Below are 14147 nucleotides of genomic sequence, written 5' to 3'. Positions count from 1 at the left end.
AGAAATGTCTTCTACTGTTCGCGAATTTTTCCTATTGACCGTTGATGTGAGACCTTTTATTTTTACCAAATATATACATACTAGCTTTTGCCCGCGGTTTCGCCCGCGTTAATTTATTCCCTTAGGGCTGGAATTTATCAAAATCTACCCTTAGGGGATGCTTACGTCATAGTAGCTTTATGCATGCAAAGTCTCAGCCCGATCGGTTTAAACTTGACAAAGTTTCATACAAATTTCATCCCCTATTTTATCCCCTTGGGGGTAGAATTAATCAAAATCTTTTCTTAGCGGATGCCTACGTCATAACATCTACCTACATGCCAAATTTCAGTCCGATTCGTTTAGTGGTTTGGGCTGTGCGTAGTTAGATCACTATGTCCAGTCACCTTTGAGTTATATATATTTAGATGGACAATCGGAAAGTATCCCGCGACTATCGGAAGTAAAGCGGTGTGCTAAACCACTAGACAACCGAGGCTGTTATCAATGTTAGACAGGACCCTACCTAAGGATATATTGAGAGCAGACTGTTCCTGCCGCTGCCGTTCCTCGTCTTGATGCCGCTGCAGCGCCTTGTAATACGGGAGGTCGCGCTTGGGGTCTGGAGGGGGAGGTTTCGGAGCCACTCGCTTCTTGATCGCGCCGCGGGAGATCTGTCTGTTTGTTACAATACACCAATGTCTATTATACATAGTTAAAAATACTAAATGACGAGCGCAACTTCCCTTTTGTGCATATCTTTTCATTGCAGCTCCGCTCCTATTGGTTGTAGCGTGATGTTATATAGCTTATAGTATTCCTAGACAAACAGGCTATACAACACATTTTTTTTCTATACTTTAATTATACTGTACTAGCCGACTTCATCTGGATCACAGTTGTTGGACATGTAAATTGTACATAATTCGCACAATTTACATATCTTTTTAAATTATAGCACTGCGCTGCGAAATTTTGTGAGTATGGACAAATGGATGGATCTTTATATTTTACGGTAATATAGCTTATGCATCAGAATAACACATAGGCTATGTCTTTTATTGAAAATTACCTGGAACGCTGGAAACCATCGTGATAAATTATTGGTGAATTTGTCACGATGAGCTAACTGACCTGACCTTATGCTGAAGATGAGCTCATCATCACCACTGGTGCCCCGCCAGCGTAAACCGTTATCGCAGGCGGGTCCACCATACCATTATGATCCATAAAAAAAAACATGCGGGTCCTACGGGCTCTCGCCAAAGAGTATCCTATAAAAACACCGACAGACTGGTTGTTTGTCCTAATAGAAAAAAAATTACATTAAACTTACAAGTCCTTATTAACTTTATCTGTGGCTGCCACAGCCGTGTTAATTTGTGGCTGATCATTAGTCCTCTTCAGCGGAACCTTCCTGATATCCAGACCACCTGATCCACCAGCGACAGCACTATCTCTAGAACTGCTTGGGACTTCGAACGGACTTGCACTGCTCCGAGATTGAACCTCGGCCCTCTCTCTATTTTGTCTGATATTTGTAACCTTCAATCCGTTTATGGAGTTATTATTTGTGATGTTACTGTTTGTTGACAGTGGGCGGACTGGTGTAGCATTTATGATATTGTTGTTTGCAAGTAAGGGGCGGCCTGGCATTAATATGTTGGTAGGTTTTGGCACGTCTTTCTTGGTCTGGGGGGCTGGATCTGCAAATAAATGAACAAGGACATAACAATCAGCACTATCTAGTTATATTTATTTACTACTAGCTTTTAACCGCGGCTTCGCTGGCATTGAATCAAGAATATTAGTTTTTTTTATAAAAAGTTATCCTATGGTCATTCTAATACCTCCAAGAACATGTGTACAAAATTCCGTGATGATCGGTTCAGTAGTTTTTGCGTGAAAGCGTAACAAACATACCCACTTTCACATTTATAATATAATTATTATCTACTAACTGTATTTTATAATGAATTTAATAGGAAACCTCATGAATGGGTTAATGAGAACAATCTTTATGATTTGAAAGAATTATTTGTTAAATAAAATAATATATAATGCTTTTAAATTATATATTGCAATTTCTATGTCAGATAAAACTGGCAAAACAAGTGTCCATACTGTACTATACTGTAACTATATTTACATACCATACCACATACATTTATAACAGGGAATAACCCTGTGAGAGTCTACAGCCTGAACTAGGTCGAAACATGTACTACAGATCTCCAAAATAATATTTAAACAACACAGCAACAATGCCAATATTTGCCTATTTGAATTTTTCTCTTTACGAGTCATAGGGGCCGTTCAAGTATTACGTAAGCAGATTTATTGCAATTATTTACCCCCCCCCCCCCAATCCCCTTATCAGCAAAAGTACGCAAAGCTCTTACGTAAGCAAGGGGGGAGGGGTCCCCCTTGCTTACGTAAACATTTTTCAATTAATGTATTGTTTTTTTAGCAAAAACAATGTGAGGGTTGCCATTCGTGTCAAAAAGTAAATAACTACCGATGACGTAATCCTCATCTAGACTCCCACGCCCCCCATGTCATCCAAAATAAGCAAAGCAAAGACTCCCCCCCCCTCATTCCGACTCCCATAGTACTTACGTAATACTAGAACGACCCCATATAGTAAATCGTTTTAATAAAGTACATACCGTCATCGAGACGCAAAAATCCGTGGTTCGAATCCAGATGCAGCTGCTTGTACTTGATCATGACCCACTCCCTGCACTCCGGACACTGTTCAGTGCGGACACCGCAGTAGTTCTCGTGGGGTGGCAGATCTCGACGAGGCAACTCCAACTCGCAAAATCTGAAAATGACCATTTCATGTTATTTAGAAAATACCTTCGCCTTATATTTTCCCCAGGACCATACACACAGCGCCATCTCGCCACTCCTAAGCTATTGTGTTATCTTACTAATGTTATAAACGCGAAAGTTTGGCAGTATGGATCGTTTGTTACTCTTTCACGCTAAAACTACTAAAAGAGAGGTGATTTTTAGTAATGTGGTCCAATAGCTCCATTGCCATCAATATTCCATGTCAGGTTGACCTCCTTTCACCATGACAGACTAACTGACCTGACCTCATGCTCATTTTATCATCCTCCACTGGGGCCCGGCAGCGTAAACCGGTAGCGCAAGCGAGTGCACTATCCTCCTCCGATCGACCCCCGTCCAATATAAACGGGGACCGATATTACGACGGCCTGAGCCGAGCTTCGAACCCCTAGCGGTGCCCTCAGACTAAAGTCGTATCCGTCGGTCGGGAGTTGGCCTTCAGCCGCTCCATAAGTCCTTCCGCGGGTTTTGAGCCCCATCTGCACTCGCCCGCTATCGTCCGGTGAAGCCGTAAAGGCCAGCTGCGGCCAACAGCATTAGAGTATTCCGAAAAAAAGGGTGCATTATTGAAATGGTAATTATCCATAAGATAAAAACTAATAAAAGGATTTTAAGAAAATAATGATGAAACTTTACAGTAATATAGCTTATATATCAGAATAACATACATATAGGCTATAATTTAAAAAGATATTATGTAAATTGGGTTAAATATAATGATAAATGTCAAGTATGTGATGCAGGCGAAGTTACGCGGGCTAAATGTCCAGACTTGTGGGCCGGGTCATTGGGCTCCCTAAAATATGGTCGAGCGCAGTGATGGCTGGCTCATCCGTCATACTCGTGAACGGGTGCTGCTTGTAGGGACTGGTCTGCTCTAATCACTGATGATCTACGACTGATTTCCTCTTATTAATTATTTAACCAGTTGGTTTTTCTATTTGAGTATTCAATTAAATTAGTGCTAATTGGTGGTTTGTATTCACACACTTAAACTTAAAAATGTAAAGTAATAATAAAATTATTTAAAAGAGCTCGTTCTTCTTGTGATGAGACAGCTTTCCGAATGAGCGGTAGATTAAAAAAATGTAATGACTATTCAAAAGTGCTTCAATATAAGTTTATTTGAATAAATGATTTTCTATTCTATTCTGAAATATACAAATTTATTACTGTTTTTAATACAATTCAGTTGTCATAAAAAAATATAGTTTTAGGTCAGACAAGCAGAGTCGATTGCCCACTTTTCATGATTTCATAACTATGAGGTCATGTATCTTATCCTGTAATCTGCCTTATCACTGCCACTATCTCAAACGTCAAGAGAAACACACGTACGAGTGTACAACGTAGCCATCAGGCGGGAGTTGGCCTTCAGCCGCTCCATGAGAACTTCTGCGGATTTAGAGTACTATCAGCACTGCCTTCCATCATCCGGTGAAGCTGTAAAGACCAGCTGCGGCCAACAGTTATAGAGTGGACAAAAAAAACGGGTGTACATGTATCATACATATATGCCTTCCACTTGAATCACTCTATCTATTGCTAAAACTGCATTAATATTTGCGTACTTTAAAAAATCTTATCGAAGAGACAGAAGCTTCATTTTATACTATGTAAAGATTCATCACCAGCCCACTGCAGTGCACTGGTGGACTCTTCCAAGGCACGCCACTGGACACGATCGTCAGCCCTTCTCATCCAGTTACTACCCGCAACCCTACCTATGTCGTCGCTCCACCTAGCTCCGGGGTGTCATACGCTACGTTTGCTAATTTGTAAAGATTATCAGCACCTATCTCTCTAGCCGCATCCTCCGCCTCGCTCTTTTATATGACGCGGTCATTATTTATACGTATAATTACGAAAAATCACAGGACCTTACCACGTTTTATTTAGTTCTCGATATTTCGGCAGTGTTTCAAGTGATCACGGGTAAACTGCAGAGCAGCGGATAGATATATAAAACGTGGTAAGATCTCGTGATTTTTTCAAATTATACGTAATGAAATGAAATTTGTCATAAAAGTGGTAATAGATAGTATGGTTATATGACAATCGTATATTTAAATCAGTTTCGTTATGTCCGCTGATGCAACTACCATAATTTACGGGTGAACGCAGACCTTTCGAAGTCGGCCCAAGTTTTGTACGCTTTGCTACCGAACTGTTGTCATTTATTTATTAGTACATAAGATAGATTACAAACAATACAAAAATTTGATTAGGAGCGTGTAGTTTGGTACAAAACTGGATTGTAATCCAACACTATGTATGCCTAAAAGCTTTTATTTCAATATACAAATTCAATATACGCTGGATAAGGCTATATAATAAAAAGTAAACTAAATAGAAAATAATATATTGATCTCCTTTCATTCTATGTTGATGTCACGGTAATAGAATTTGCTTATTTATCGAACCTAATCATAAATTACGATAACTACCTACTTAATTTGTAATAGTCTTTCTTTTGATAAAGTAACAGTCCTAATTAATTATCATTATAATGATATCATAATTTAATTTATTGATACTAATATTTGTGTACATGAAAGTAAAACGAAAGTACACGCTACAGTCAGCTGACTATTTGTTATCTTTAACTAGAGACACGTCCCGGCTTCGCACCGGTTTTATACTAGAACACGCATGAATTATACATATAAACCTTCCTCTTGAGGGAGAAGATTGTTAGTAACGACCCATTGCTAGCAATGTACTATGTTAGATCGACCTCCACGCAGTAGCCTCTGGAAACCATCGTGATAAATTCTTGATGAATTTGTCACGATGGGCTAACTGACCTGACCTCATACTCGTCTTATCATCGTCCACTGGTGCCCCGCCAGCGTAAACCGTAAGCGCGGGCTCACCATTCCATTATCATCCATGAAAATAAAACCTTCCTCTTGAATCACTCTATCTGTTGCTGAATACTGCATTAAAATCTGTTACGTAATTTAAAAGGTATAAGCGAACCGACACCGCCGGCGAACTTACGTAGCATCGAACTCGGAAGCAGATTCATAAATTACGTTACACCTTTTATTAAAGAATTTTTATTTCATTTAATTGATTGAATTTTTAAAATGGCTAAAAATCAACACGATTGTCTAGCCGTTATTGTTTTAATAATTATATTTGAAAAGTGAGGTCATGATATTTGGAATCCTTCCCACACCTTGTTACACTTTGTCTACTCCCTCTCTTAACGTGTGACATAACGGAGAAAAGGGAGTGGGATGATGATCCCCTAGTATTAATATATAGAGCTGAGAAGTTAGTTTCTTTGATTAAAAGCCCAAATCTCTAGATCTACTTACTACTTGCAATTGATAAAAATATATATCTACCTGCAGGACTTGACAGTGTGCCCACAGGAATCTCTGATGTGGTCCTCCAAGTCTGTACCGCAGACACTCTCCCCGCACTGCTTGCACGGCACTATAAGTATTATAAATTCTTCATTACATATTTATATTAACTATTACAAAACTTTCAATCGAAAATACAGTTCACAAAGCAAACTGCTTGGTAGTAAAATGTTAAATGTTCGAAGCCGTAATATTAAAAAAAAATGTGAATATTCAAAAGTCTTTAAAATTTAAGTTAATTTGATTAAAGATTTTTATATTTAATGGTGATTACACCAACGAGACTGTGACAGTAAAAATAAGTGTTAACTATTCAAAAGTACTTAAATTTACATTATTTAAATAAATATTTTTTCTATTTTATGGCCATTATACCGATTGAGCACCGAGACCGTAGAAAAAAAAAATATTCAAAAGTACTTAAATTGGTATTAGAAAAAGTGTGACTATTCAAAAGTATTTAAATGTAAGTTGGTTTCTATAAATAATTTTTCTATTTTACGGTGATTATGCCGACGACTTCCGAGGCCGTGGTATTAAAAAAAATAAGTTACACTTCTTTTTTCAAAAGTTTTTAAATATTGTTTTATTTAATGATTTTTTTATTATTTTATTTTCTTTGTCTGTTTTATTTTTAAATTCTATTACTTTCATTCAGTACTCACGGAGCTTGTGAAATTTCTCATGGTGGTCCTGCAGCTCGTGATTGGACACTGGCTCCTTGCAGACGGGGCACACGCGGATGTTGCGGGCGCAGTGCACCGAGTGGATAGTGAAGTTTTCAGCAGGGATCTCGCGTTTGCTATTGTAATACAACAACATCAAAACTCATGACACTATTTCATGTTGTTTTTTTACATATAATTAATAAACTAACATTTTTACGTACTGTTATTGTAACTCAATAAAAATAAAATGTGGTAAGATCCCATGATTTTCACTAAGTATAGGTTTAAACAACATCAATGTTATAATGGGACAACAATTTACAAGTGAACTAATTATTGGATATTGATAATAGTTGCAATTGACTATCAAGTGACCACTAGCCATGTTTGCCTTCCAGTTAAATAAATGCAATAATATAATATAACTAGCTGTTCCCACGACTTCGTCTGCGTGGAATTTAACTTAAATTTTCTAAAATAAAAGTAGCCTAAGTTATCCTTATTACATCAGGTATCTACCAAAAAAAATCCCATCAAAATCGGTCCAGCCATTTCAGAGAATAGACGGAACAAACAGACAGACAAAAATGGTAAAAATGTTATTTTAGTGTTTGTACCGTATGTATGTAATATTGAATATTACAAACAGACACTCCAATTTTATTTATATGTATAGATTTACAAAAAAATGTATTTAGTATTTATATTAGATGTCTAGTACCCAAATCCACTAGTCTGGCTCTGTTTATCTTAGGACTAGATGGCGCTGTGTGATTTGTCCAGGGTTTATTATGAAAATAAATTTCACTTTCAGGAAAGTGTAATCTTACATTTTCACAGAATTAGCTTATCAAAGTATTAAACTATAAAATATCAGTCTTGATTACCTCATATTTTGATAATAGTTAATTATCATTTTCTTTAACAAAGGCCAAACATAATATATAGAAGTCTTTGTTTACCATACAGCAGAAGAAAGAACAGAAACTTGTTACTCTTTAAATACTTAAACCAGGGGCGTAGCTACCGCCATATCTGCCGTATTAAATATAGGAGGGCCCCGGAGGGCCCCAACGTGCGTAAGCAAAAACTAACTTCCCAAATTTAAGGGGGGAAAGGGAATTGTTAGTAATGTGGACTGTTGATCTTATTGCTAGCAATGTACCATGTCAAGTTGACCTCCACGCGGTTCCCCCTGGAAACCATCGTGATAAATTCTTGGTGAATTTGTCAAGATGGGCTAACTGACCTGACCTCATGTTCACCTTATCATTCTCCACTGGTGCCCCGCCAGCGTAAACCGTTAGTGCAGGCGGGTGCACTATTCCATTAACATATAAAAAAAATTACCAAATTTTTTTTATTTCACAAATGACAAAAGGAAAACAAGTTTACTTTTTTTTCCGCATCAGCTATAAAAGATTGTTGATGATTGATTGATCAGTTTGCCGAAAAAAAAGGCAGGGAGAGTGTATATTTAATTTGAATTGTTTGTAAAAATTTTGGAAAAAATGACAGATAAATAATTACGATGAATAAATATTTCTTTTTATTTTATGCAATTTTTTTTTCTTTTGAGAGAAATTATTACCCTTCGTAAGGGCACTCAAACAAATTTTTATATGGGTCACGGCGAGGGCATGCTACGCTTCTGACTTAAACATTACATTTTTTTGTTGAAATATGCAAATATAATATACCAAATAGCACTAATTCATTAAAATCAAAATATTAAATACACGACTATAAATCCAGTAAATCCAGTCCCTATAAGTAACTTCAATAGGTGTTATAATGCAACGGGTGATAGATGGTAAAACATAAAGGAACATATTAAGGATGGGAATTATTAGTAACCAGCTACACGCCCCGGCTTCACACGGGTGCACATGTATTATATATATAAATCTTCCTCTTGAATCACTCTATCTATTAAAAATAAACACTTCAAAATCTGTTCCTTAGTTTTAAATATTTATTTAGTTTTAAATATTTACATAGGGACAGACAGACAGTGACATCGACTTTATTTAATACTATGTAATGATGTAGACTAATAACCACATGTACCATATCACCAAAATTTTTTTCCCATGGAAAATGATGTTTTCAAGAAAAAATTTCTGGTGAATTTGCCATGATAACTGATCGGACCTCATCATCCTCCACTGGTTGGGGAAAGGGGATTGCTCATAATGTGGACTAATGATCCCATTGCTAGCAATGTACCATGTTTCTCCTCGGAAACCATGGTCATAAATTCCCAGTGAATTTGTGAATGGTGGGCTAACCGGACCAAACTTTATGGTCATCCTATCATCCTCCACTGGTGCCCCGCCAGCGTGTACCATTATGCCCAATTTACACTCAGCCCGAGTGGGCAGGGAAGTGAGCAGGGCGAGAGTGGAAACACTTCCCACGCCATTGGCGCTGCCACTCGCGCTGCCCGGCGCTCCCTCGATTGTCGGTTTTTCGTGCGCGAGTCAAAGGACTGGCAGCGCGAGTGGCAGCGTGTGTTTACATTCAGCCCTCTCGCTCAGTTGTCCCCCGGCAATATTTCGGGCAGCGCGAGTGGCAGGGGAAGCGGCTGAATGTAAAAGTAGTATTAGGCGAGTGTACTATTCCATTATCATCCATTATAAAAAGATGTTAACACAGGGAATTATTTTGTCGACCGTAATAGGCGTACATAAACAACTAACAATTATAGCCCTTTGTAATTTAAAAATATAATTGTACACAATTATATTAAGCGGGTAGTTTTTTTTTTTATATTTTTTTCCATTTATCTACTGTATGCACAGTCCAACGACCCAAACAGCTGTTCTGTTTGCATGTTCTACATATCAAAATCTAAAAATAAATCTTGCTAACGTGCTTAGTTATAAATAGGATACAATATTGACACAACAGCGTTCGAAACAGAAAGTAATACTCACCAATTTTGACATATCTTCGCCTCTGATTCTTCCATGATAACACCCACAAACCCAGTATTATTTGTTTCTATCGAAAATTATATACTTTATTCAATTCTACGATGACTTTCACTTAAGAAATTACTTTTCTATCACTTCGTAATCTCCATTTAGGTTATATAATCATGTAAGAAGATTTTAAAACACTACAATATCAAAAAATACAATTTTTAAACAACAATAGACAGTTGGTAATCAACAAGTGAATTGGCGAATAAACAAAATAATAAATATTTTCGGTGAATCCCACAAATAATATTTTTTTCTCTATGAACACTAGTGTTGTTACTTAAAAATGGGAATAACAGTTTAATAACGTTATTGTATCGTTATACTTATAAGCAGTTTTTAGTTATTGGCAGCAACAACATAATTTTGATATTCTTAATTGTATGTATCCTGAATATTATTTATGTAATTATTGTTTTAAAAATAAATGAATAAATACTGATGGTCAATTTATTACTTTTTAGGGAGTTTTCACTATAGAATTTCTAAAAAATATATTTGTAGAGTATATTCTAGATATTGTATACCGTCTACCATTTTTCAAAAAACATACCCTATGTCCATACTTATATGTTCTCTTTTCAATGGATTTTCGCGGCAAATTTTATTAAGTTTGTTCCGTTTGTCTGTTTAGTAGTGGAAAAATAATAAACAGAAATCAGACAATGAGTGGATATGCCGAAACGTCAACTTAGTCTATAAAATATTTTGATAACCGATGGGTAAATTGTTCAATGTACATTGGGTAAAGGATTAAAATTCTTCGAAAACCTAATAATGTGACAAACGTGCATTCTCAGTGGAGGTCAGTTATTGCGTTGTAACGAAACTAGATGACACGTTCAAACGTATCCTAAGCCTCCAATATAGCGCCTGCTAAACAGAAATAATAGTCTAGAGAATCAAGCAGTTGAGCTTACGACTTTGATGCATAGGAAAGGGAAATTACTAACGCAATTCAATTGAAGTAAATTTATTTACAATAGCATTTATTATATGTAGTTGTTTCGTTTACAATAAAAAACGGTTTTATTTCTGTAACGAAATAACCGTTAATATTATTTAATTATGTGCCAATTTCTATACCTATATATCATATTGGCTTGATTTAATTAATATATCATAGTCATTAAATTCGCGTCCGGTGAAAAATAATTTTGAGTTAAAATAAATTACAAGGTAATTAAAAAATTTATCAGTTTACATACAGAACTAGTTTCAACCGGAAGCAACTTATTATATAAGCCAATAATAGAAAAGCGTACATGTTTTACAATTTTATTTAAATAACTAAATTATAAATAATAACAATCATTGCGAGGAACTAGTACATACTCGTATAGGAAACTATTAACAACTACAACTATAGGTTACATTAATAATGTGCTCGCCACAATTGCCATATTTATAAAATTATCACTAAAATAGTTATATCACACATAGCTTGGGTTTACACAAAGGCACCTATGCGTAAAACTCATACTTTAATTTACAATGTGTCGACAACTTTTGAGTAATAAAAAAATGTTTAAAACGGGCAGTTTCGTTTATAATAACTAAGCACTTTGGTTACGGTACTTAGTTATTTTACAAACCAACAATAACGTATAACAGTTATCAATAGACAATAAATCATGCCATCCTTTAATCAAAAAGTACATTATTAAAAATAGATTACCATATTTTTAAACGTAAGAGTATTTAAACAAAAGTAACGATATGTATAACATACATATAAGAGTTCATTTTATTTATTTTTATTTTTCGACTAGTTAATGAAGGTGCCATTGTGCAAACTTATAAAAAAAAAAGTAAAATAAATTCTAAATACACACATCACCGCCCTATGTACGGCGAATATTAAACGTATAGATAACTAATACTTGCGACTTGCAAATATTTAAATAGAATAACCGTTTTTTTAATTACAATTATATTTACAATAGTGACATTCACAACTGATAACTGATAAAGAACAATGAAATTAGTTATTTGTAACGACCACAAAGAATCTGTTTTACATTGTAGACTATTATATAAATAGGTATTTTTTTATCTCTTCTAGTCGTTACAGAGTAACGACTAGAAGAGATAAAACTCTCATAAAGCTCATTTACAGATATAATATAAATAGGATATAGATACCTACAAAACTTGAGATTTTGATACTAAAGACTGCGTAGACTGCGATAAACAATGATAAAACTCTTCTCTTACGCAAGTTTTATTGTACATTACATTTTTTTAGATGTTATTTCGAGCAAATTCAATTACTTAGTGGATTTAAAAAAACATCTATTAAAAAGAGCAGCACACAAGTTTCTTGCTCATTCTTCTTGTGATGAGTCTGCGTTCCGAATGAGTGGTAGAATCAAAATGTGACTATTCAAAAGTGCTTGTAATGAGTTTATTTGAATAAAGATTATTTCTATTCTATTCTATTTATGTTATTTTGTTTAATTCTGCTACCATTAGCTTGTGCAAGATCACAAATATTCAGTGCGGAAACTTGACCGCTACTGAAAGTGTTAGGACAAAATCTGCAGATTTTGCCGAACTAAAGAGGAAACGCCACTACACATTCTGTGTGGTTGTAGGCCACTCATGCATAAACGAAATATCTCCTTTGGAACGTATACACTCTATCCCGAGGAGATAAAAACCATCGCTTCTAAGAATATCCTTCAATTCTTTTTCCTGACGGGTCTAGGTAGCGAACTCTGATAAAAGGCGAGCACAATTGATCTATGTAGGTCGCAGTGCTACAGGTCTAAGCACCTGACAATAGCTCAAATCCCACAATAAGAAAAAAAAGTGTTACGACATTCTCTATTGGTGATCAAATTCAATCCGTTATTGAAAATATACCCGCATTGCGACTCGTGTTTCGTCTCTGTACGAGTCATTATTAGACAATGAATAGAGGTCGGATATAGCTAAACGTATTGTTGAAACTATGACACAAGTAGTGTATTGTTGTATTAAAAATAACAAATGGGCTTTGAGTACCGGATTTCGCCACTCTTCTCAATTATCGCTCATGACTCAATGTTATTGTTATATATATAATATATATAAATTAAATTGGAGTGTCTGTTTACTACATGCATATGAATATAAATACGGTACATACCCCAAAATAACATTTTTTTACAATTTTTGTCTGTCTGTCTGTCTGTTTGTACCGATTCCGTTGTCTAATCTCTGAAATGGGTGGACCGATTTTATTGGTAGGTATCTGATGTAATAAGGAATAACTTAGGCTACATTTATTTTAGAAAAATAAAGTTAAATTCCACGTAGACGAAGTCACGGGCACAGCTAGTTTCCTATATGTGGCATAGATACCCTTATTTTCTCAGAATGGTAATAAAGAATCATACATTATATTTAATTTGTATTTGGGCTTTTAGATCGTTATGTACACTACACTCACAAATCATACTAGGCTTCATTATGTAACATTCTCAGTAACAATTCTTCATCAATTTTAAAATTAATAAGAAAAAATGTACAATTTTGCAATTATGTTAAGATTATTTCAGAGTTGCTATTTCGCACAACTTAGAGCAACTCTTAAACTTTTAAACTAAAAAAAAATTGAGAATCCTTAGTAAAAGCTTTGCATAATTAAGAACTCATTGTTATGTTATCCTACACGAGATCCAGAAAGGAGTTGTTAGCAATGGTAACTGGTAACACCATTGTTCACATGGTCCTCACATAAATCCAGTTATCCGGTTGACATTTACATAGCCCCTCACAGAAAACCATTGTGGTAAATTCTCTATGAAATCGCCACAATGCACTAACAACGAAGTCAGGATATGTCTTCATTTTCATCATATCCGCCAGCGTATACAGTCAGCGCAGGTGGGTGTAACATTCCATACTCAACCATGCAATAAATAACCGTTACCACAAAGCCTTATAAGACCCATCCTTATATTACAATTACAGCACACGAATTTCTTATTCTTTTTGTCCTTACCAAATGTGACTAACTGTGACAAGGATCCCATCTTTGTCACATCTGGTCACATTTGGGAGACCTAAATTAAAGTCACATTTTGAATCTACTAGTAAACCAGTAGTAAATCTACTAGATTATTATTAACTTTTTCGTTAATAGTTAAACTATTCTTGTTCTAATACGTAGATTTAACAGATATAGTTAACAGATAACAGATTGTGAAATGTGTCGTCACTAAATTTAGGAATCCTTTTAGAATTCAGGACGCCTATTAATATATAGGACGACTATTTGAATTTAGGGC

General features: G+C 35.4%; 1 protein-coding gene across 1 annotated transcript in view; it reads right to left on the bottom strand.

The window, feature by feature from the left end:
- Positions 1-10068, bottom strand: part of LOC131848867 (uncharacterized) — a 30488-nt gene extending 20420 nt beyond the window's left edge. Inside the window, exons 1-6 of the mRNA XM_059198816.1 lie at positions 9823-10068; positions 6881-7017; positions 6195-6285; positions 2649-2806; positions 1316-1685; positions 506-657 (exon numbers count right to left, since the gene is read on the bottom strand). Coding sequence (XP_059054799.1) covers positions 506-657; positions 1316-1685; positions 2649-2806; positions 6195-6285; positions 6881-7017; positions 9823-9857 — 943 coding nt within the window. The 5' untranslated portion in view covers positions 9858-10068. The remainder of the gene's footprint in view (positions 1-505; positions 658-1315; positions 1686-2648; positions 2807-6194; positions 6286-6880; positions 7018-9822) is intronic.
- Positions 10069-14147: the final 4079 nt, after the last annotated feature.

The sequence above is a fragment of the Achroia grisella genome, unplaced genomic scaffold (genome assembly GCF_030625045.1).
Source record: "Achroia grisella isolate CSIRO2021 unplaced genomic scaffold, CSIRO_AGI_Agris_v1 utg598, whole genome shotgun sequence".
Classification (NCBI taxonomy): Eukaryota; Metazoa; Arthropoda; class Insecta; order Lepidoptera; family Pyralidae; genus Achroia; species Achroia grisella.
The sequence above is the reverse complement of the archived record's forward strand: the minus strand, read 5'-3'. Positions and strand labels throughout refer to the sequence as shown.